General features: G+C 62.0%; 2 protein-coding genes across 7 annotated transcripts in view; one reads left to right on the top strand and one right to left on the bottom strand.

Annotated features, from left to right (window-relative positions):
* Window positions 1–9,054, bottom strand: part of SLC11A2 (solute carrier family 11 member 2) — a 29,588-nt gene extending 20,534 nt beyond the window's left edge. The window contains exon 1 of one of the 4 annotated variants that reach the window (XM_029073253.2): window positions 8,960–9,054. In XM_029073253.2, coding sequence (XP_028929086.1) covers window positions 8,960–9,008 — 49 coding nt within the window. In that variant the 5' untranslated portion in view covers window positions 9,009–9,054. Of the gene's footprint in view, window positions 1–2,806; window positions 2,841–3,395; window positions 3,595–6,857; window positions 6,906–8,959 lie in introns of those variants that run through there. The other 3 variants (XM_029073254.1, XM_029073255.2, XM_029073257.1) reach the window with 3 other exon arrangements.
* A 5,969-nt stretch (window positions 9,055–15,023) lies between these two features.
* On the top strand, window positions 15,024–21,735 carry LETMD1 (LETM1 domain containing 1). 3 transcript variants are annotated; one of them, XM_029073262.2, is made up of 9 exons: window positions 15,024–15,277; window positions 16,955–17,106; window positions 18,302–18,417; window positions 19,058–19,140; window positions 19,250–19,433; window positions 19,765–19,866; window positions 20,076–20,228; window positions 20,887–20,983; window positions 21,303–21,735. In XM_029073262.2, the coding sequence occupies exons 1-9, from the start codon at window positions 15,120–15,122 to the stop codon at window positions 21,377–21,379; spliced, it is 1,122 nt and encodes a 373-aa protein (XP_028929095.2). In that variant the 5' UTR covers window positions 15,024–15,119; the 3' UTR covers window positions 21,380–21,735. The 3 variants fall into 3 exon arrangements, with proteins under 3 accessions (XP_028929095.2, XP_028929093.1, XP_028929092.2); XM_029073260.2 differs by lacking the exon at window positions 15,024–15,277 and adding an exon at window positions 16,451–16,589; XM_029073259.2 differs by lacking the exons at window positions 15,024–15,277; window positions 18,302–18,417 and having other exon boundaries at window positions 17,024–17,106.
* The last annotated feature ends 756 nt before the right edge of the window (window positions 21,736–22,491 follow it).

Genomic DNA, 22,491 nt, shown 5'->3' with positions numbered 1-22,491 from the left:
AAGCGGCTCACGAGGGGAAGGCTAATTTCTCCATCGCTTCATTCTGCCTCGGGCCTAGGAAGTAACCCTTCCTGCCCGGTTTTCCAATCTCCCTCACCCTTTCGACAGAGCCAGGGAACAATAATCACCATAATAATATTGATAATCGGGCTATTGGTGACCTTCCTTCACTCAATTGCATTTATTGAATGCTCACTGTGTGCAGAGCAGTGTACTAAGCGCTCGGGAAGGCACCACACGACAATGAACAGTGACATTCCCTGTCTACATGTTTGCTATGTGTCAGGTGGCGTTCTAAGCAGCCTGGCCTAGGAGATAGAGCCTGGGAGTCAGAAGAACCTGGGTTCTAATTCTGACTCTACCACTTTGTCTGCTCTGTGACCTTGGGTAAGTCGCTGGCCATGGGTTCGAATCCCGGCTCAACTGGGTGACTGTGGGCAAGTCACTTCACTTCTCTGTGCCTCAGTTACCTCATCTGTAAAATGGGGATGAAGACTGTGAGCCTCACGTGGGACAACTTGACTACCCTCTATCTACCCCAGAGCTTAGAACAGTGCTGTGCACATAGTAAGCGTTAACAAATACCAACATTATGATTACTATTCTCTTCCTCTGTGCCTCAGTTCCCTCATCTGTAAAATGGGGATTAAGACTGGAAGCTCCAGGTGGGACAGGGACCGCTTCCAACCTGATTAGCTTGGATCTGCCCCAGTGCTTAGTACAGTGCCATGCACGTAGTAAGCGCTTAGCAAATCCCTTATAAAAAAAGAAAAATGATGATAATAGTAATATGTACTCTCCCAAGTGCTCAGTACAGTGTTCTGCATACAGTAGGTGCTCAATAGGTACGACTAAATGAATGAACAATAGTAATAAGAGAAGCAGCGTGGCTCAGCGGAAGGAGCCCGGGCTTGGGAGTCAGAGGTCGTGGGTTCTAGTCCCGACTCCGCCACTTATCAGCTGTGTGACTTTGGGCAAGTCACTTCACTTCTCTGTGCCTCAGTTCCCTCATCTGTAAAATGGGGATTAAGTCCGTGAGCCCCATGTGGGCCAACCTGATTACCTTGTATCTATCCAGTGCTTAGGACGGTGCTTGGCAGATAGTAAGCGCTTAACAAATACCAAAATTACTGATTATTATTAATGACGATGCTAGTAATACCAACACTAATGATGATAATGCCAACAACAATAATAAACAACAATAATCGGGGGGCAGGGGGGTACCGGGTGGAGGATGGCAGGGGGGGTGGGGGGCAGAGGTTCAGCGTGGGGCTCCCCCTCCCCACCCAGGCCCGTCTCGCCTGTCGCAACTTCCTCCCGCAGCCCCACGGCCCCCCGTTATGGGGCAACCTCGGTGGGGCGGCTCTCCCCCCGTCCCTGGCCCAACCCCTCTGGACCCCAGGGTCCACAGGCGCCCGGCCACCGGACTAAGCATGGCCTAGTGGCTAGAGCCCGGGCCTGGGAGTCAGAAGGTTGTGGGTTCTAATCCCGACTCCTCCGCTTGTCTGCTGTGTGACCTTGGGGGAGTCGCTTCACTTCTCTGGGCCTCAGAGACCTCATCTGGAAAATGGGGGTGGAGACTGTGAGTCCCGTATGGGACTGGGTCCAACCTGATTTGCTTGGATCCAGTCCACTGCTTAGAATGATGCCTGGCACATAGAAAACGCGTACCGAATACAATTATTATTATCCAATTAGTCCAGTGCTCCAGAGTGAGCGCTCAATAAATACCACTGATGGACTGACTGGGGGAGGTGGCTGCAGGTGGACAGGCTGCAGGTGGACACTGGACCCCGGGCATTTCTGGTGGCTTTGCCAAGGTGGGGCAGTGTAGCCTAGTGGGAAAAGGCCGGGACCTGGGAGCCAGAGGACCTGGGTTCTAATCCCGGCTCTGCCACCTGCCTGCTGTGTGACAATGGGCAAGTCGCTTCACTTCTCTGGGCCTTAGTGGCCTCATCTGGAAAATGGGGGTGAAAACTGGGAGCCCCACATGGGACGGGGTCCATCCTGACTAGCTTGGTTCTACCCCGGCGTTTAGTACAGTGACTGGCACATAGTAAGCACTTACGAATACCATAAAATAAAAAATAATAAGACTGTGAGCCCCATATGAGACCTATCCCAGGGCTTAGCACATTCATTCATTCGATCATATTTATTGAGGGGTTACTCTGTGCAAAGCACTGTACTAAGCGCTTGGGAGAGGACAATATAACAGGCACGTTCCTTTTCACAGTGAGCTCACAGTCTAGAGGAGTGTTTCGCAAAGAGTAGGTTCTTAACCAAAACCATTATTAAATGTGGTTGTTGGTAATTGCTTACTCTGTCATTCATTCATTCATTCAATAGTATTTATTGAGCGCTTACTATGTGCAGAGGGCTGTACTAAGCGCTTGGAATGAACAAGTTGGCAACAGATACAGTCCCTGCCGTTTGACCGGTTTACAGTCTAATCGGGGGAGACGGACAGACGAGAACAATGGCAATAAATAGAGTCAAGGGGAAGAACATCTCGTAAAAACAATGGCAACTAAATAGAATCAAGGCGATGTACATTTCATTAACGAAATAAATAGGGTAATGAAAATATATACAGTTGAGCGGACGAGTACGGTGCTGAGGGGATGGGGAGAGGGGGAGGAGCAGAGCATCATACTAAGCGCTGGGCAGAGACGAGATTATCAGGACAGACACAGTCCCTGTCCCACCCAGGGCCTCCCAGTCTAAGTAGGAGAGAGAACAGATAATAGATCCCCATTTGGCCGATAAGGAAACTGAGGCCCACAGGAGTGAAGCGACTCACCCGCGGTCACCCAGCAGGCAAATGGCGGAGCCGGGAGCCCGTTGAAGGGTAGGGACTGTCTCCATTTGTGCTGAATTGTACTTTCCAAGCGCTTAGTAGAGTCCTCTGCACACAGTAAGCGCTCAACAAATACGATTGAATGAATGAAGGAATGAACCCAGGTCCTCTGACTCCTTTCCGCTAGGCCGCACTTCTTCTCTCAAAGGGCTCCTTGAGAGAGAGGGACAGAAAGTCATCTCTCTCGGCCCCGATACCTCCTCCCCCCTGGCTCGGCCAGTTTCCCCGCCCACTGGCCCTTCCCTCCGTCTGGCCCACGAGGTCTTGGTCACGACCGTGATGTCTTCCCCTCCTGGCGTCCCGCCCACACCCTGGCAGGGAACGTGCGGGAATCAGCAAACTTCTTGCCCCGCGTAATCAAATTTTCTCCTTTGCCTCGCCGCTGATCGAGGAAAATACGCTTGGTGGGCTCGGGGGCCGGGGCGATTAGAGGCTGAGCCGAAAGCCTCACGAGATCCCTCCCGGTTGTTAGAGGCGGCGGGGCTGCGGGGAGGGGGGAGAGGGGAGTGGCACCGGGTGCCAGGGTGCCCACCTCTCTGAGATCCTGGGGAGGACCAGCCCTGCCCTCCTCATCTCCCGGAGGCTTCGGGAAGGCGGATGGGGAGACGGGAAAAGGCTTCCTCGGGGTTAGGCTGGGGTCAATCCAGCAGCCGGGGAGAGCTGGGCACGGGGAGCCATTGGGTCTTTCCCCCCAGCCCGGGAGCTGGCGGCCCTTGTCGTTATCTTGTGGCCACCCCGGTGCGTCGTACAGTGCCCGGCACGTAGTGAGCGGTTGGCCAATACCACAATTATGATGACGACGATGATGAAACAGAGGGCCCCTGTCCCGCACCCTCTCGCCCCAACTCTCCCCTTTCTCCACCAGCAGTGCCACATGCCAATAATCTCGTCCACAGCTCCCCGCGCCCACAACCGGGGGAGATGCCAACTTCCCGCTCGGACCGGTTCCGGGAACGGAGGTGCCCACGTGGGAGATGGGCAGCCCCCTTAGCAGGACAACCTCTTCTCCATCTCGGTCCAAAGCAAACAGAGTCTGGCGGAACACCGAGCCAGGGCGGTACCCGAACGGACACCGAAGAGGAGCAACGTGACCTAATGGGGAGAGCCCGGGCCTGGGAGTCAGGCAGTCGTATTTATCGAGTGTCCACTGTGTGCACGGCACCGTTCTAAGCGCTTGGAAGAATATAATCGGTTCCCTGCCCACGGTGAGAGTCAGCAAGACCTGGATTCTAATCCCAGATGCACCACTTGTCAACTGTGTGACCTCAGGCAAGTCACTTCTCTGGGCCTCAGAAAATGAAGTTTAAGAAAGTGAGCCCCACGTGGGGCGGGGACTGTGTCCAACCTGATGAGCTTGAATCTATCCCAGCGCTTAGGACAGTGCCTGGCACATAGTAAGTGCTTGACAAATATCACAATTATTATTATTAGAATAGTGCCTGGCACATAGTAAGCGCTTAACAAACACCATTAAAAAAGGCACAGGAGCAGCAGATCGGGGGTTCTAGTCCCAGCTCCTCCAGTGTCCAGCTGAGTGGCCTGGGGCAAGTAACTGAACCTCTCTGGGCCTCAGTTTCCTCATCTGGGGGATAAGATAAACGGCTCCCTGGCTTTTAGATTGTGGGCCCCAAGAGGTGGGGCAGGGACTGTGTCTGATGTGATTAGTGACGCGGGTGGCCTTCCCCCACCCTCCGCCACCCTCCGAAAAGTTCTGACGGAGACCCCGAGGGGTGGCTAGAACCTCCCCGTGCCACCACGGGGCAACCAGGCCGTGGGCGTTGGAAGCCCTTGCTCTGCCCAGGGAAGGGTCCGGCAGCAGCGGGCACCCCAGGGGCAGTCGGGGAGACACCGGGATGGATCACAGGGGGCAAGAAGGGTCGGATCTGGTGGGGAGAGGGGGCCGCTCCCCTTGGATTTCCTCCCTTTATTCCCCCCTTCCTGAGCCCCACAGCACTTACATCCATATTCCTAATTTACTTATTTCTCTTAATGTCTGCCTCCCCCTCTAGACTGTCAGCTCCTTGTGAGCAGGGAACGTGTCTACCCACCCTGCTGTACTGTCCTCTCCCAAATGCTTACAGAGCAGCATGGCGCGGTGGCTAGAGCCCGGACCTGAGAGTCAGAAGGTCATGGGTTCTGATCCCGCTCCGCCACTTGTCCGCTGTGTGGCCTCGGGCAAGTCGCTGGACTTCTCTGAGCCTCATCTGAAGACTGGGGACAGAGACTGTGAGCTCAGGGCAGGGACCGAATCCAACCCAGTCTGCTTGTATCCACCCAGCCGCTTAGTACAGTCCTTGGCAAATAGTGAGCGCTTAACAAATACCATCACTATTATTAGGGGAAGCTCGTTGTGGGCAGGGAATGTTTCCATTTTTGAACTGTCATTCGTTCATTCAATCGCACGTGGCTTAGTCACCGAAGCAGCGTGGCTCAGTGCAAAGAGCCCGGGCTTGGGAGTCAGAGGTCGTGGGTTCTAATCCCGGCTTCCGCCACTTGTCAGCTGAGTGACTCTGGGCGAGTCGCTTCACTTCTCTGGGCCTCAGTTCCCTCGTCTGTAAAATGGGGATGAAGACTGGCAGCCCCACGTGGGACAACCTGATGTCCCTGCATCCCCCCCCAGCGCTTAGAACAGTGCTTGGCACATAGTAAGCGTTAACAAATGCCAGCATTATTATTATTACAATTCAGCGGCAGAATGTCCTCTCCCGAGCGCTGGGCTGGGTGCTCCGCACCCAAACCGAGCTCCGCAAATACGAGTACCTGACGCTGCAGCCGGTAAGCGGTCGATAAATAGCAGATGGGCTGAGGGGGGGCCCGGTACACCGTAGCTCCCGCTCTCCCCCTTCCCCCGGGATGCCGCTCATCTCCTCACCGTCCCCCGTTCACGCCCGTCCCGCCGTCGACCCCTGGCCCACGTCCCACCGCTGTCCTGCAATGCCCTCCCTCCTCACCTCTGCCAAACTATTACCCTATTTATTTTGTGAATGAGGTGTCCATCCCCTCGATTCTATTTATGGTGATGACGTTGTCTCGTTTTTGTCCGTCTCCCCCGATTAGACTGCGAACCCGTCACTGGGCAGGGATCGTCTCTATCTGTAGCCCAACTGTATATTCCAAGCGCTTAGTACAGTGCTCTGCACCTAGTAAAGAAGCAGCATGGCTCAGTGGAAAGAGCCCGGGCTTGGGAGTCAGAGGACATGGGTTCGAACCCCGACTCTGCCACTTAGCTGTGTGACTGTGGGCAAGTCAGTTCACTTCTCTGGGCCTCAGTGATCTCATCTGTCAAATGGGGATGAAACCTGGGAGCCTCACGTGGGACCCCCTGAGGACCCTGCATCTCCCCCAGCGCTTAGAACAGTGCTCTGCACATAGTAAGTGCTTAACAAATGCCAACATTATTCTTCTTCTCTGTGCCTCAGTGACCTCATCTGTCAAAGGGGGATGAAGCCTGGGAGCCTCACGTGGGACCACCTGATGACCCTGCATCTCCCCCAGCGCTTAGAACAGTGCTCGGCCCATAGTAAGCGCTTAACAAATACCAACCTTATTATAGTCAGCGCTCAATAAAAACTACTGAATGAACTCTCTTCCCCTCTTCAAAGCTCACCTCCTCCAGGAAGCCTTCCCACACTGAGCTTCCCCTTTTCCCTCTGCTCCCCCCAGCCCTGTGCTCATGTGCATATATTATTTTTCAGCCCTATTTATTTTGTTAAGGAGGTGCGCATGGCCTTGATTGCATTTCTCTTGCTGATGTGGTCCTGTTTTGGTTTCGTTTGGCTCTGCCGTCCGCCTCCCCCGTTTGACCCCCGACCTTCTCTCTCTGTGGCCCAACTGGACGTTCCTAGCGCTTAGTCCAGTGCTCTGCACACGGTGAGCGTTCAATAAATACGACCGAATGAATGGCGAGACCAACCCCCGCCCTCCCCCCCAGCATCAAGCCCAGGCCCCCCAGGGCCCCGTGACCCCTGACCCCGCGCCCCCGCGGCGCGCTCACCTCGTCCGCGCGGCCCCGCGCGCCTCCATCCCGCAGCCCTCCTCCCCCTCCCCCTTCCAGCCCCGCCCCCACCCCGCGGCTCCGCGCTCCCATTGGCCGCCGCCGCCCCGGCCCCGCGCTCCCATTGGCCCGCCGCCCCCGCGCTCCCATTGGCTCACCTCCCCCGGAGCCCCCGCCCGGAGCCTGTCGCAGCGCCCCCGCGCGGCCGGAGGGGAGACGCGGAAGCGGGGGGGGATGTGGCCCTTTCACCGGCCCGCCAGGGGGCGCCTGCCGCCCCACCCACACCCTCTTGACGGAGGACCGGGGGAGGGGCCGTCCCCGTCGCCTGCTTTCTACAGGAGATCTCCGCCCTGGGGGCGCCCCCGCCTGCTTTCTAGAAAAGATCTCTATGCAGGGACTGCCCCCGCCTGCTTTCTACAGGAGAGCTCCGCCTTGGGGGCGCCCCCGCCTGCTTTCTAGAAAAGATCTCTATGCAGGGAGCGCCCCCCGCCTGCTTTCTACAGGAGATCTCCGCCTTGGGGGCGCCCCCGCCTGCTTTCTAAAAAAGATCTCTATGCTGGGAGCGCCCCCCGCCTGCTTTGTACAGGAGATCTCCACCCTGGGGGCTCCCCCGCCTGCTTTCTAGAGATGATTTCTATGCAGGGAGCGCCCCCGCCTGCTTTCTAGAGAAGAGCTCTAAGCAGAGAGCGCCTCCCGCCTGCTTTCTACAGGAGATCTCCGCCCCGGGGGCGCCCCCGCCTGCTTTCTAGAGGAGATCTACGTGCAAGGGACGCCCCCCGCCTGGTCTCTAGAGGTGATCTCTGCGCAGGGGGCGTCCCCGCCTACTTTCTAAAAAAGATCTCTACGCAGGGGTGCGGGGTTCGAGTCGGGGTCCCCGCCCTTCAGCCCCTTCCTTGTGGGAGGAGACAGGACCGGCTGCCCGGCCCAGGGATGGCCCCGGGGGGGAAGGGATGGAGGAGGGGAAGGGGGGTTGAAGGGGCGGGGGTCTCCCCGGGCCCCGAAGCCCCATTTTTGGAAAGTGGCCTGTCAGGACCGTGCAGCCTCTGTGGGGAGGACCTGGGCACCCGGGGGGGGGGGGGGGCCGCCCGGCGAAGAGGGGGGCAAGGGGATGCCCAGGGAGGGGGCGGGCATGGAGAGGAGGGGAGAGAGGGGCTGCCCAGGGAGGAGGTGGGCACGGGGAGGAGGGAAGAAAGGGGCTGCCCAGGGAGGAGGGGGGCAGAGAGATTCCCAGGGAGGGGGCGGGCACGGGGAGGAGGGAAGAAAGGGGCTGCCCAGGGAGGAGTTGGGCAAGGAGATGCCCAGGCAGGGGCCGACATCAGGGGGGGCAGGAGCCTGGGAAGGAGAGGCTGCTCAGGGAGGGGCCGGGCACAGGGAGGAGGCAGGCACTGCCCAAGGAAGTGGCAAGCATGGGGACTGCCCGGGGAGGCAGTGGGCATTGCCCAAGGAAGTGGCAAGCATTGGGGGTTGCCCAGGGGGCAAGGGGTTAGTAGGGGGGGGTCTTGTCTACCGACAGTCTCGCATCGTCATCTCCCTAGAGCTAAGTGCAGTCGATCAGCGGTGTTTATTGAACGCTGACTGTGTGCAGAACCCTGTACTAAGCTCTCCGGAGAGTATGACGCAACCATCGATCACTCAATCAGTGGAATTTGTGACCTACAGATCGGCTGTCGTTAAGCAGTGTGGCCCAGTGGAAAGAGCACGGGCTTGGGAGTCAGAGGTCGTGGGTTCTAATCCCCACTCCGCCACTTGTCAGCTGTGTGACTTTGGGCCAGTCCCTTCACTTCTCTGGGTCTCAGTTCCCTCATCTGGAAAATGGGGATGAAGACTCTGAGCCCCACTTGGGACCACCTGATCACCTCGTATTCCCCCCTCCCGGCGCTTAGAACAGTGCTTTGCACATAGCGCTCAACAAATGCCATTATTATTGATCGTATATTCTCCCAAGCACATAGCACAGTGCTCTGCACCCAGTAAGCGCTCAGTAAAGACCATCGACTGACTGAGCGGTTGCCGGGGCCCTCCGGAGTGGATCCGATTCCATTCTTCTCACTTCTCACGTTCCCCATCCCCTTCCCTCCTCTGCCCACGTTCCTCTTACTCACTCAGTTCGCAGAGGGAAGCCGGTGGCTTCTTCGCCTGTCGCCGGGCCATGGTGACAAACAGGTTTTCCTTCGGCCGTGGGGCCTCCCGTCTCCTCCTTCGAGTGGGCCACCTGTACCTAGAGGAGGAGGTCCCCCGGGACCGAGCGGGGGACGCCCAGTTCGGGGGAAGCCAATCCGGACGGTCCCCGCCCGCCGTCCGGCCGGTTCTGAGTCCGCCCTGTCCGGGGGAGGCGGAGAGGCCGCAGGGGCCGGCCGGGGGCGGGAAGGCCGCGCCGTGAGATGAGAAATCACCGAAAGGCGGGCGGAGGCCCCTTCCAGCCGGCCGATTCCCGGCCGCTGGACTGAGATCATCATCCTCATCATAGTGGTATCTGTTAAGCGCTCACCGTGTGCCAGACGCTATACCAAGCGCTGGGGTGGATACAAGCAAATGGGGCTGGACACGGTCCCTGTCCCGCAAGGGACTCACGGTCTTAATCCCCGTTATTACAGATGAGGGAACTGAGGCCCAGAGAAGTGAAGAGACTCGCCCAAGGCCACACGGCGGGCAGGAGGCGGAGCCGAGATTGGAACCCATGACCTTCTGACTCTCAGGCCCGGACTCTAGCCACCGGGCCACGTCCCACGTCCCCAGCCCTGGCGGAGGTCTTCCCGGCACTTGCCCGTTGGATGTGGGGAGGACCCCCGACCCCCCGAGGGCCGACCGCACTTCCCACGTGCCGCCGTGGTACGGTTATCGGGCGGAGATGCGCGGCCGAAGCCTGGCAGGGGCCGGGCTGAAGGGCGGGGGACCGGGTCCGGCGGTCTAGGCCACGACCCACCCCGGGGAACCGGGGGAGCCAGGTAGGGCCGGGGGAGACCCTCCAGGGTCCCGGGGACCCGGCGGGGCGGGGCAGGCCCTGAGAAGCCTAGCGGCTCCAGCCTAAATCGGGAAGTTGCGGGGGACCCGCATCCTACCCGGGGCCCGCTTCCCACCTGCTCTGTGACCCGGGGCAGGTCACGTAACCTCTCCGGGCCCAGGGTCGGCCCCGGAGATGCCCCTCCTGGCGCCCCGCACCACACGGGGCGAGCACATGTCCACGTTTCACAGAACGTTTGTCCCGGCGTCCGTCCCTCCGGCCCCCTCATCCCCAGCCCCGGAATCCGAGCATCGCCGCTTCTCCGGGACCGGTACCCAGCCCCCTCCTCCTCCTCCTCCTCCTCCTCTCCGGACCCTCCCGGGGCAGGGCCCGCCTCCGGGAGAGCACAACAGCCCAACCCGGTCCTGGCAGCCCTGCCCTGCCCTGCCCTGGCGAGGGGAGGGAGAGGACACGGGCGGAAGGGAGGGAGGAAGGATGGGGCCGGGGAAGGATGCTTGGAACTGAATTGAGGGATTTCCTGCGTTGAAGACCCGCCCCTTCTCCGCTCCCATCTCACCGGGGGTCTGGGCACCCCCCTTTCCCATCCCCTGGCCTCTCCCTCAGACCCTGCCCTCCCCTCTCCCCAGCCTCCAACCCACATCCCTTCAGACCTTCAGAACTCAGCTGGAAACCCCCCCCTCCAGGAAGCCCTCCCCGGTGAGCGCCGACCATTCCTCGCCGCCCTCCCCGCCACCCGGGCCTCATCCCCCTCCCCCAGCCCCAGGCTGCCCGCTTTTCCGTCGAGAGAACCCGATGTCCCGTGTTGTCGTCCGGCCCCCCGGCCTTCTCCCGTTGGCTCAGCGGGGGCTACCCGCCTTGCTCGGCCCCGTTTGGCCTGTGGCACCTACGGGTCAGGGACCCCCCGAGACCCCCAAAAACTCCGCTGAGGCCCAGGCCCTGCCAGGGAGCTGGCTGCGGGGGTTTCCCGGGTTCTGGTGATGCCCTGGGGAGATTTCCTCCGGCCGGCGGTGGGTCAGTCAGTCGACCGATCAATCAATCCTATTTATTGAGGGCTTACAGTGTACTATATTCTGTACAAGCTCTTGGGAGAGTAAACAGAGTTGGTAGACACGTTCCCTGCCCATAATGAACTTTCAGTGTAGAGGGGGAGAGTGCTTACCGTGTGCAGAGCACTGTACTAAGCGCTTGGGAGAGGACAATAAAATAATAATGATGGTATCTGTTAAGCTCTTTCCTTGTGCCAGGCACCGTACTAAACACCGGGGTGGTTACAAGCAAATCAGGTTGGACGTAGTCCCTGTCCCACATGAGGCTCAGAGTCCTAATCTCCATTTTCCAGAGGAGGCGACTGAGGCCCAGAGAAGTGAAGCGACTTGCCCAAAGACACGCAGTAGACAAGTGGTGGAGTCAGGATTAGAACCCGTCACCTTCCGATTCGCGGGCGCGGGCTCTAGCCACTACACCACGCTGCTTCCCTACCAACAGAGTCGGTAGGCAGGTCCCCGGCCCACAACGAGCTGATCTTGCACCTGGATCCCCAAGACCCGCCGGGGGTAGGGACCGGGTGGGCGACTCGGGGGGCCGGTTCAGCCTGGCGCAGGTCCCGGACCCACGGGAGCGGGAGACCCGATGCCAGCGGGGGGTGGCACCGAGGAAGTAGAAGGGACCCTCAGCCCCCTGCCCCTGGGTTGGGGATGGCCCCCCCCCCAGACCACCCTCAGAGGGAGAGAAGGGTGTGGGTCCTGGCCTTGGGGGGCTGCCAGCCCGATGGGGGAGACGGGGCACGCGCGCACACCCACACAGGAGTTGGGCTTTATCTCCAGTGAGTCAGGGTGAAACTGGGCACGGCCGCCTCGCCTTCCGCCTCCCCCAGGACCCCGCAGTCGCGGCTGCCTCGCCGTCCACCTCCCCCAGACCCCCCAGAAGTTGCCGTTGTGCCTCTGGCACAACCAGCCCTGCGATGTTCCCCCCCGAAAGCCCAGTCTTGCTTTCTATTCCTACCAATGGTGGGGGAAGGTGAGAGCCTGCCCCTTCGACTGCTCCCCTCCACCTCCAATGCCCCGCTACTGTCAACTCACCCTCCCCACACCCTCTCCAGTCCCCCCAGTCCAACCCACCCCCTGCTCCCTCTCCTTCCCTCCGAACCTCTCCATCCCCTCTCCGACAGCCTCTTCAACTCCCTCGGCTCCCTTCCGACACCCCCGGCCTCTCTCCAGACCTGCCCTCCCCCACCCACCTCTGGTCTGGATGAAATTCCATCTCTCTCCTGGCACTCAGAAAAAAGGCTTTAGCGCCCATAAGGTAGGAGTCCGGGGAGCGGGATGGACTGGTCTGGAGAGACACTGGGGGCTCTTCCAGAAACTTTCTACCGCTTGGGCCCCGGATCGGGGAGTAGGAGGTGGGGATCCGTGGGGAGCCGGGCCGCGGGGAGGACTTCTCCCTCCAGCCTCCTGGGATCCTTCTCTCCACTGCCCACCCGGACAATCGTATTTATTGAGCACCGACTGTGTGCGGAGCACTTTACTAAGCGCTTGGGAGAGGACAATAGAACAATAAACAGACGCATCCCCTGCCCACCATGAGCTTACAGTCTAGAGGGAGAGACAGACATTAATGGAAATAAATAGATGAGAGATATGGGTGTAAGTGCTATGGGGGAGGGAGACCCAGACCCCCAATCTCTTTAGCTCCAGGCCAAGCCTTCTCTCCCCACCCCTACGTTGCCTTGGCCCTCACCGGCTGACCTCCCCAGGTGACTCTTGATGCATTATTAAACCCACGCCTACTCACAGCCCAATTCCTTTCCATAATTCATTCATTCAATAGTATTTATTGAGCACTTACTAAGTGCAAAGCACTGCACTAAGCGCTTGGAATGTACAGTTCGGCAACAGATAGAGGCAATCCCTGCCCAATGACGGGGCTTACAGTCTAATCGATAATAATGATGGCATTTGTTAAGCACTTACTATGTGCCAGGCGCTGTGCTAAGCGCTGGGGTGGGGGGAATACAAGGTTGCCCTACATGGGGCTCACAGTCTGAATCCCCATTTTACAGAATGAGGTAACCGAGGCCCAGAGAACTGAAGTGACTTGCCAAAGTCACACAGCCCTCCTCCCTCTGTGTCCAGCCCGATTTGCCTGCATTCACCCGAGTGTTTAATACAGTGCCTGGCACATAGTAAGTGCTCAACAAATAAGCAGCGTGGCTCAGTGGAAAGAGCCCGGGCTTGGGAGTCAGAGGTCATGGGTTCGAATCCCGGCTCTGCCATTTGTCAGCTGGGTGACTTCTCTGTGCCTCAGTGACCTCATCTGTAAAATGGGGATTAACTGTGAGCCTCACGTGGGACAACCTGCTGACCCTGTATCTCCCCCAGCGCTTAGAACAGTGCTCTGCACCTAGTAAGCGCTTAACAAAAACCAACATCATTATTACTGCTATCCCAAGGGCTTAGTCCAGGGGTCAGCACACAGTAAGCATGCAATAAATACCACTGATGATGATTAAAAAGACAACAAAGTGGTGGGTGGGGAACTTGTCACTTGTCTTGCTCTGTATTTCCCAAGCGCTTAGGACAATGCACTGCACCCAGCGGGCGCTCAATAAATACCGTGACTAAGGGACTGATCCTGGCTTTCGCGTGCGTTTGCTACAGCTGGCCACAGGAGGGCGCGCTGCTAGGGGTTTACCTCCCTCGGGCTCACTCTCCTCGCTGGCCGCCAGGGGGCGCCGCCGCCCGGCTCTCCAGCAGGCGCCATGTTGGAAGGGGGGGCGGGGGGGGCTGGAGAGAAATCACGTGGCTCAGTGGCAAGAGGCCGGGCTGGGGAGTCAAAGGTCACGAGTTCGAATCCCACCTCTGCCACTTCTTATTATTAATAATGGTGGTATTTGTTAAGCGCTTACTATGTGCAGAGCACTGTTCTAAGCGCTGGAGTAAACACGGGGGAATCAGGTTGTCCCACATGGAGCTCACATTCTTCATCCCCATTTTACAGATGAGGGAACTGAGGCCAGTCACACAGCTGACGAGTGGCAGAGCCGGGATTTGAACCCATGACCTCTGACTCCAAAGCCCGTGCTCTTTCCACTGAGCCATGCTGCTTCTCCACTTAATAACGTTGGTATTTGTGAAGCGCTTACTCTGTGCAGAGCACTGTTCTAAGCGCTGGAGCAGATACAAGGTCATCAGATTGTCCCACATGAGGCTCCCAGTCTTCATCCCCATTTTACAGATGAGGGAACTGAGGCCCAGGGAAGTGAAGTGACTTGCCCACAGTCACACAGCTGACAAGTGGCAGACAAGTAGTTCATTCCAAGCGCTTAGTACAGTGCTCTGCACATAGTAAACGCTCAATAAATACTATTGAATGAAAAGTAGTCACTGTGCGCAGGATCACTGTTATACCGTCCGCTCCCGAACGTTTAGTACAATGCTCTGCACCCAGCTCAATAAAGACGATCGACTGACTGACGAGTGGCTGAGTCGGGATTAGAACCCAGGCCCTCTGACTCCCAGTCCCGGGCTTTTTCCACTAAGGAGCGTGGTTTAGTGGAAATAATAATAATGTTGATATTTGTTAAGCGCTCACTATGTACCGAGCACTGTTCTAAGCGCTGGGGCAGCTACAGGGTCATCAGATTGTCCCACATGAGGCTCCCAGTCTTCATCCCCATTTTACAGATGAGGTCACTGAGGCCCAGAGAAGTGAAGTGCCTTGCCCACAGTCACCCAGCTGACAAGGGGCAGAGCCGGGATTCGAACCCATGACTTCTGACTCCCCAGCCCGGGCTCTTTCCACTGAGCCCCGCTGGATGAAGACTGAGAGCGCCACGTGGGACAACCTGATCCCCTTGTATCCCCCCAGCGCTTAGCACAGCGCTTGGCACCTCGTAAGCGCTTCACACCTGCCATCGTTATATTTATTAGATTAGGAATGGCCCCTCTCCGCCGCGCACGCGCCGTCACCCGGAAGTCAGACCAGGCCGGGCGGGGGCGGGGGGAGGAGGGGAAATCCCGCCTCCTAGTGGGGGGCCCAATCCCGAGGGGGCGTGACGCACTTCCGGGGGGGGGGTGCCGAGGCGGGAAGCCGGCCGGGCGCGCATGCGCGTCAGGGGCCGGGGAGGCCGGCCGGGCGCGCATGCGCGTCAGGGGCCGGGGAGGCCGGCCGGGCGCGCATGTGCGGCAGGGGCCGGGGAGGCCGGCCGGGTGCGCATGCGCGGCAGGGGCCGGGGTGGGCAGGGTTGACCTTTGCCCCTCCGGTGACCCTCCGGGCCTTCAGGCGGTGACGGCGGGGTCACCATGGCGCTGCCCGGGGGCTGCTGGACCCGACTGTGGCTGTGGGGGGCGGCGGGAGCCCCCCGCCCCGCCCCGCCCCGCCGCCTGCCGCCCGGGACCCCGGCTTTGACCCCGGCTTTGACCCCGGGCCTGACCCCGGGCTTGACCCCGGCAGCCCCTAGGTGAGCGGCCTGGGGGCGGTGGGGGCGGGGCCGCTGTGGCCACAGTCCCCTCTCTCCGTCCCTCCTCTCCCGTCCGATCGTGGCCATTCGTCTGGCCCCCGCTCTGCGCCAAGACACGCGAGAGGCAGGTCCCGCCCCTCCTCCGGTCGTATGCTCCGAGGTCGTGGGTTCTAATCCCGCCTCCTGCCAGCCGGCTTGGGGCACGTCACTTCTCCGTGCCTCAGTTTCCTCCTCTGTCCAAGGGGGGTGAAGACCGCGAACCTGATCCGAAGAACAGCGCTCGGCACATAGTAAGCGCTTAGCAAATACCGACCTTATTATTTATGGAGCGCTTACTGGGTGCGGAGCACTGGGCTAAGCGCTCGGGAGAGGACAGTGCAACAAGAAGAAGCTTTCCCTGCCCCCCAGCGAGGTTCGGGATCCGGGTCTAGAGCGGGCGACAGGTTGCAATAGCAATAAGTTATTTATTCACATTAACGTCTGTTTCCCCCTCTAGACTTGTCAGCTCGTTATGGGCAGGGAGCCCGTTGCTGATTCTAATGATAATAATCATAATAATGGTCTTTGTTAAGGGCTGACTATGTGCCAAGCGCTGGGGTAGATACAAGGTAAGCAGCCCGGGTGGGGCTCCCCGTCTTCAACCCCATTTTACGGACGAGGGAACCGAGGCACAGAGAAGCGGCTCACCCAAGGTGACACAGCAGACAAGTGGTGGAGCGGGGATCAGAACCCAGGTCTTCCGACCCCCCGGGCCTGGGCTCTCCCCTTAGTGCACATAGTAAAGCCCTCAAAATGGGAGGAAGGAAGATGACGATGGTCATTGTGGTATTTGTGAAGCGCTTGAGAAGCTAACAGACTTGAGTATAGGTTATTTATTCACATTAATGTCCGTCTCCCCCTCTGGACTCTAAGCTGGTTGTGGGCAGGGAACGGGTTTGCTCGGTCTGTTGCACTGTGCTCTCCCAAGCGTTTAGTTCGGCGCTCTGCACGCGGTAAGCACTCGATAAATACCGCTGAAGCGCTTCCTCTGGGTCCTGAGGCACCGTCCTGAGCGCTGGGGTAGAGACGAGATAATCAGGGCGGACACCGTACCTGTCCCACCCGGGGCGCGCGGTCTAAGGAGGAATTGAATCCCCGTTTTACAGATGAGGAAACTGAGGCCCAGAGAAGTTAAGGGACTTGCCCAAGGTCCCGCAGCAGGCAAGTGGCGGAGCCGGGACTAGGACCCAGGTCCTTCGGACTCCCGGGTCCTGCGCTGTTTTCACCAGGCCAGGCTCCTTGCTTCCGCCGTGCTTCCCCAAGCACTTACTAGGTGCTCAGTAGCTAGTGGAGTGATTGATTGATTGACTGATTGACTGACAACCCCCGCCCAGTCCGCGTTCCCCTCACTTCTCCGTCACCGCCCTCCCCCACCCCGATCTCGGGTCTCCCGCTCCCGAACCCCTCCCAAGTTGTCCCCGGCTCTTGCCCTCCCCCGACCCACAGAGCTCCTCCCCAGATCTGAACGACCCCCCCCCCCCCCCCCCCCCCCTCCCGGATCCGCAGATCCACAACTCCATCCGGGGGTCCCTTCCCTCCCCCCGCCCCCCACTGTCTGGGCACCGGCAGGGGGAGGGGTGGGGGGGGCCGGGGGTCCCCCGTCGGCCAAGGCGTGTCTGTCCACCCCCCCCCCCGCAGGCCCCGCGGGCTCCACCTGTCCCCCAGGACGAGCGGTCGGGGCCTCTGGGCCTCCGTCCGGGCCCGAGCCAGGATGGTCAACGAGAAATACCATCGGTTCCTGGAGCGTCGCTTTCCCGGCTTCTACGTCCTGTACACCACCTTCTTCAAAGGTAACCCCGGCGGGGGACGGGGGACGGGCTGGGGGGGCGAGGGGGCATCGAGACCGAACGGCCGGCCCGGCCGTGCCCGTCGAGGTACGAGTCTCCCCCGGTCCGTTCCCGACACGTGGCCTAGCGGGCAGAGCCCGGGCCTGGGAGTCGGAAGGAGCTGTCACGTCTTCCGGGTGACCTTGGACCGGTCACTTGGCTTCTCTGGGCCTCAGTTCCCTCATCTGCAGAATGGAGATGAAGACCGTGAGCCCCATGTGGGAGCGGGACTGGGCCCGACCCGATAAGCTCGTATCTCCCCCAGCCTGGTACGGTGCCCGGCACATAGTAAGCATTCAACAAGTACCATACCCGGGTGGCACCCTCCTACACCACGTGTCCCTCCAAGTCTTCGTTTAAACATTCAGTTGTCCGTTGTTCGTATTCTCCCAAGCGCTTAGTACAGGAGGCAGGAAGCGCTCGACAAACACGATCGATCGATCGGTTGATGATTCAGCCCTCCCGTCTTAACCGGTCTGTATCACATACCGCTCCGTCCCGGTCTCCGCTTCCCGAAGTGATCCGAGAGATAAGAAGAATACTAATCGCCGGTATCTGTTAAGCGTTTACTACGCGCCAGGCTCTGTACTGAGCACTGGGGTGGATACAACCAAACCGGGGTGGACACAGTCCCTGTCCCACGTGGGGCTCACGGTCTTAAGTCCCCATTTTACAGTTGAGGTAACTGAGGCCCAGAGAAGTGACCCGCCGGGGTTCACACGGCGGACGAGCGGCAGGGCCGGGATTAGAACCCGGCTCCCTCTGACTCCCAGGCCCGGGCTCTAGCCGCCGGCCGGGATCAGAGTCGGGGGGTGTCAGTCTGGTCGGGGGGCTGGTCTGTGGGGAGGGGGGGAGGGGGTGCCCCGCTTCTCCGCCTGCCGTCCGGACCCCCCCCCCCCAAGCTGGCCCTGGTTGTTCCCGGCACCCCCCCGCGAGGCCACGTGGCCTCTGCCTGGACTCCCCTCCCCATCCCCCCTCTTCCCGTAAATTCCCGTCTCGGGCCCGCCTCCTCCAGGAAGCCCTCCCGCCGACCTTCCCGCCCCCACCAAGTGGGCTCCTGCCCTCCCCGGGCCGGTCGGGGGGCGGCGCGCGGGTCGGACTCGAGGGGAGCTCGGCGGGCGGCCCCCGGCGGCCCCGTTGACCCCATCCCCGGCGGCAGGGTTCCGGGGGCTGGTGGCCGACGCCCAGGAGGCGCGCCGCATCCGGCTGAGGAGGCTGGAGCAGGGGCTCAGCCCGCAGCGGCTCCCCTACAGGGACATGGAGCACCTCCGCCAGGTACCCGGACCCGCGGGCGGCTCCCCGGAGCCCCCACGCTCTCAACTCCCACCCCCTGCCCCCCCCAGCCCCGCCCCCCGCTCCTCCCGGGGCCTGTGTTCTCCGTTCCCGCCCCGCAGGGCCGCTGGAGCCCACCTCCTCCGGGGAGCCCGCTCGGGGGGGACCCCTCACCGCGCGCCGTCACCCCTCTAGACCGTAAGCTCGTTGTGGGTGGGCAGGCAACGGGTTCACCCACTCTGTTCCGCTGTCCTCTCCCAAACGCTTAGGACAGTGCCGTGTACCCCGTAAGCACTCAATACCTCCGGCGACCGATCTCTAGACCGTAAGCTCGTTGTGGGCTGGGAACGTGTCTACCGACTCTTCTGTTGCCCTTTCCCGAGCGCTCAGTACGGTGCCCCGCACCCATTAAGCGCTCGATAAATACCACCGACGGATGGCCCGTCGCCCCAGGTGAACCGAGGGCCGCTGGAGGGCAGGGGCGTTTCCTCCCTCTCCGCCCCCCGACCCGAGCAGCCCGGGGCCGTCCCTGTGGGCGGGTGTGCCCGCTTGCCCGGTCTCCCGCCGAGGACCGGCGGCCCCAGGGAGGCGGGGAGGAGCGCCCAGGCCGGGCCGCGGCTCACCGCCTGTCGTCCCCGCCCAGTTCCGCCGCGACGTGATGAAGTGTCTCTTGCTGGGCATCGTGTCCATCCCGCCGTTCGCCAACTACCTGGTCTTCCTGCTCATGTGAGTGGGCGCCCCCGGCGACCCCCCGGGGGGAGGGGGCGGGCCGCGAAGCGCCCGGCGCGACCCTCCTCCCGGTCCCCCCCCCGCCCCCGGCCTCTCCGCCGCCCAGGTACCTGTTCCCGCGGCAGCTGCTGATCCGGCACTTCTGGACGGCGGCCCAGCAGGTGGAATTCCTGGACGTGTACCACGCCCTCCGACGCCAGGCGCACCCGCTGGTCCTGAGCGGGCTGGACCGGGCCGCCGCCCTGGGGCCCGCCACCTCCACCGGCCACCTGCAGCGGCTCTGCGCCCGGGTAACGGACGCCGGACACCGGGACGCGGAGCCGCCGCCGCTCCCCTCCCCTTCCGGGGATTCTCGGCCGGGGGCGAGGAGCGGAGACAGGGCCGGGGCCGGCCCGCGGTGGGGGCGTCCCGTGCCACCCGGGGACCGTCCCACCCCGCCCGTCTCCAGGCTGGGCTTGAGCCACTGGCCCACTGGCCCCCCCCGGCAGGCGCCGACGGGTTGGGGGGGCCGGAATCGCGACCTCGTTCCCGGCCACCGGGGCGTCAGGAGGGCGGGCGGGAGGGGGCCGGTCGGGATCTCTGAGGGCCGGCCCCTGCCCCCCGCCCCATCTCCCCCATCAGCTGCAGGCCGGAGACCACCCCGACGTTGCCCAGCTCCTCGCTGTGCGAGACTGTTTCACAGACCGACCCCTGGGCCTCCACAGACTCCCTGCTGCCCACCTGGTGAGCAGCACCTACCCTCCTCTTCCCCCTCCTGTCTTCCTCCCTCGTTTCTCCTCCCCCCACCTGTCTTCCCCTTGACCGTCCCCCTTCCCCATCAGTCCTCCCCGGCCCCCAGGCCCGCGCAGGCTCCCGGCCAGCGTCTCGGGCCTGCGTCACCCCCTCCCCGTCCCGAAAGCTTCCGCTCCACTGACTCCCTCCGCCCGCCCCAGAGAGCCTTGAGCCGGGGGCTGTTCCTGACCCCGTACCTGCCCGCCCCCCTCCTGAGGCACCGCTTGAAGAACCACACGATCGAGCTCCTCTATCTGGACCGAGCCCTGCTCAGGCTGGGGCCTAGCCAGCTGACCACCCAGGAAGTCAAATCGGTGAGCTCCCTGCCGCCGCCCGTCACCCCCGCTCCCCGTCCCCACCCCTCCGGGGCTCGGAGGGATGGGGGACGGGGACGTGACACGACGAGGACTTCTCCCAGCGCCCTTGGGGGGCGGGGTGGACCCTAGTCCCGGACAAGGGACCGCGGAACGAAAGAGGAAGAGGATAGAAGGAAAGAAAGGACAAGTACGCTTTGGGTCTCGTGTCGAGGCCTGGTGAAGGAAGCCTTCTGAGTGCTTTTTTGGTTATTTAAGCGCTCGTGATGTGCCAGGCGCCGTTCCAAGCGCTGGGGTAGATAACAAGATAATCAGGTTGGACACGGTCCCCGTCCCACACGGGGCTCACGGTCTTCATCCCCGTTCGGCAGATGAGGGAACCGAGGCGCAGAAAAGTGAAGCGGCTGGCCCAAGGTCACGTAGCAGACAAGTGGAGGAGCTGGGATCAGAACCCAGGTCCTCCTGACCCCCAGGCCCGGGCTCCGTCCGCTTCTCCGGTTGGACTTCAGTCACGTAGTCCCCCTGGGCTGCCCTTCGGGTCGCCCCCGCTCTTCAACGACCCCCACTCCCCAGTCCTCCGGGCTCCCTTCCCTTCAGGAAGGGATAACCCGGGCGTCCGCTCGTTCTTCTCACCGACCCCCTTCTCCCGCGCGTCCAGGCGTGCTATACCCGCGGCCTGGACTCCACCCACCTCGGGGAGGACCAGTGCCGGGACTGGCTGGAGGAGTGGCTGAAGCTGTCCCGCAACCTCAAAGGTCAGCCTGCCGGACCCCGCGTCCCCCGCGTCCCCTTCCCCCTCCGTCAGTCGGTCAGCGGTATTTACTGAGTGCTGACTGAGTGCAGAGCACTGTACTAAGCACCTGGGAGGGGACGGAGTTGCTCCTCTTCTTCCTCCCGCCCCCACCTCCAGCCTCCTCTGGCAATTTTTGCCACGAGAGGCCCCGACCCAACGTGGGGCTCCTGGGGGGGCTCCTCCCGGGCGGGGCGCAGAGCACGGGGGGAAGGAGGGCGGCCTCCGGGCACGTCCCCCCGGCTCCGGTCCCCGGCGGACGTGGGCGGCGCTTCCCGTTTCAGAGGCGGACCTCTCCCTCCTGCTGCACGGCGTGGTCCTGCTGGACACCAACTACCGCGGGACGAGGACGAAGCGCTGAGCGGGGGGCGGCGCCCCATCCCGTCGGGCCCTCCCAGCCCCCCGGGGGTGCCGAGGGGGGGCCGGGGGGCCGGCGGGGACGCCCCGGGGCGGGGACGACGGCTCCTCACAGCCGCCCGCCCCCTCCCCCCGGGCCTCGCCCTCACAGAGAGAAGGCCCCGCGCCCCGACGGCACCACGCGAGGCGGCCCTCGCCGCGGCGGCCGGATCCCCCCACCCCGTGGGCGGCGCAGACCAGCGGCACGCCCCGCGCTCGGAGCACGTGTTTTAATTTTACATTTAAATATTTTCTTTAAATACAGCATTATCACAATGTAGTGAACCGAAGAGGCCAAAAAAAAAAACAAAAAAAAACCTAGCCCGGAGAGGGCGTGTGGGTGGAGTCGCGGCGAACCAGACAAGCTTTGGATTCACATTGAGAATAGGGTCGAAGGGGGGGAGGTGGAGGGGGTCTGGGCCGCAGTCCCCCTCCCCAGCCCTCCCCCCCCCCACCCCGAGAGACGTTCACAGCTAAAGCGTGGGGGGCGGGGGAAGGGTTTGGGGGGGCCCGGGGGGCCCCCTCCCCTTGGGACCCGAGCCCCCGGCCCGCGCCCCTCCCCGGTGCGGCGGACAAGGACCGCCCCTCCCCGACTCCGGCGGGGAGGTGGGGGGCCGCAGCCTCAGGAGGGCGAGGGGCAGCGTGGAGGGTGAAGACGGTCCCGCTCCCTCCGGGAGCCACGGGGGCCACGGGGCCCAGGCCGGACCCTTCCCCCGGCGGGTGGGAGGAAGGAAGGCCCCGGGCGGGCCCGGCCTTCACGGCTGCGCTCACAAAGTGCTTGGGGAAAGGATTGCACACGGCCTGACCCGGGGGCGCGGGGGGTCCCGGCCCCACCCGCCGACGGAGCACGGCGGCGGCAAACGGGAGCACCCGTGGGGGGCGGAGAGGGCCACCCGGCCCCGGCCCGAAGAGGGGCGGAGAGCCACGCGGGCCCCGAGGCCCGGCCCGGGCCCCGCAACCACACCCGGGAGCCGGGCGTCCCGAGCGAGACGTCCGGGGGCCGGGCCCGCCGCCGGGGCCCGGGCGGGACCGCGGGCGGGGCCCCTCCGCCCCGCCCACCCGGCGCGGCCGCCGGCC

This window comes from Ornithorhynchus anatinus, chromosome 10, assembly GCF_004115215.2.
Source record: "Ornithorhynchus anatinus isolate Pmale09 chromosome 10, mOrnAna1.pri.v4, whole genome shotgun sequence".
Lineage (NCBI taxonomy): Eukaryota > Metazoa > Chordata > Mammalia > Monotremata > Ornithorhynchidae > Ornithorhynchus > Ornithorhynchus anatinus.
Note: the sequence above shows the minus strand (reverse complement) of the source record. Positions and strands in the feature narration are given on the sequence as shown.

What these genes read in the sequence shown, in the direction of transcription:
- LETMD1 (XM_029073262.2), top strand. Translation starts at nt 15,120, where the DNA reads ATGGCGCTGCCCGGGGGCTGCTGGACCCGACTGTGGCTGTGGGGGGCG. An exon ending in ACATGGAGCACCTCCGCCAG is followed by an intron (nt 18,418 to 19,057) that starts GTACCCGGACCC and finishes GTCCCCGCCCAG; the next exon opens with TTCCGCCGCGACGTGATGAA. An exon ending in GCTGTCCCGCAACCTCAAAG is followed by an intron (nt 20,984 to 21,302) that starts GTCAGCCTGCCG and finishes TTCCCGTTTCAG; the next exon opens with AGGCGGACCTCTCCCTCCTG.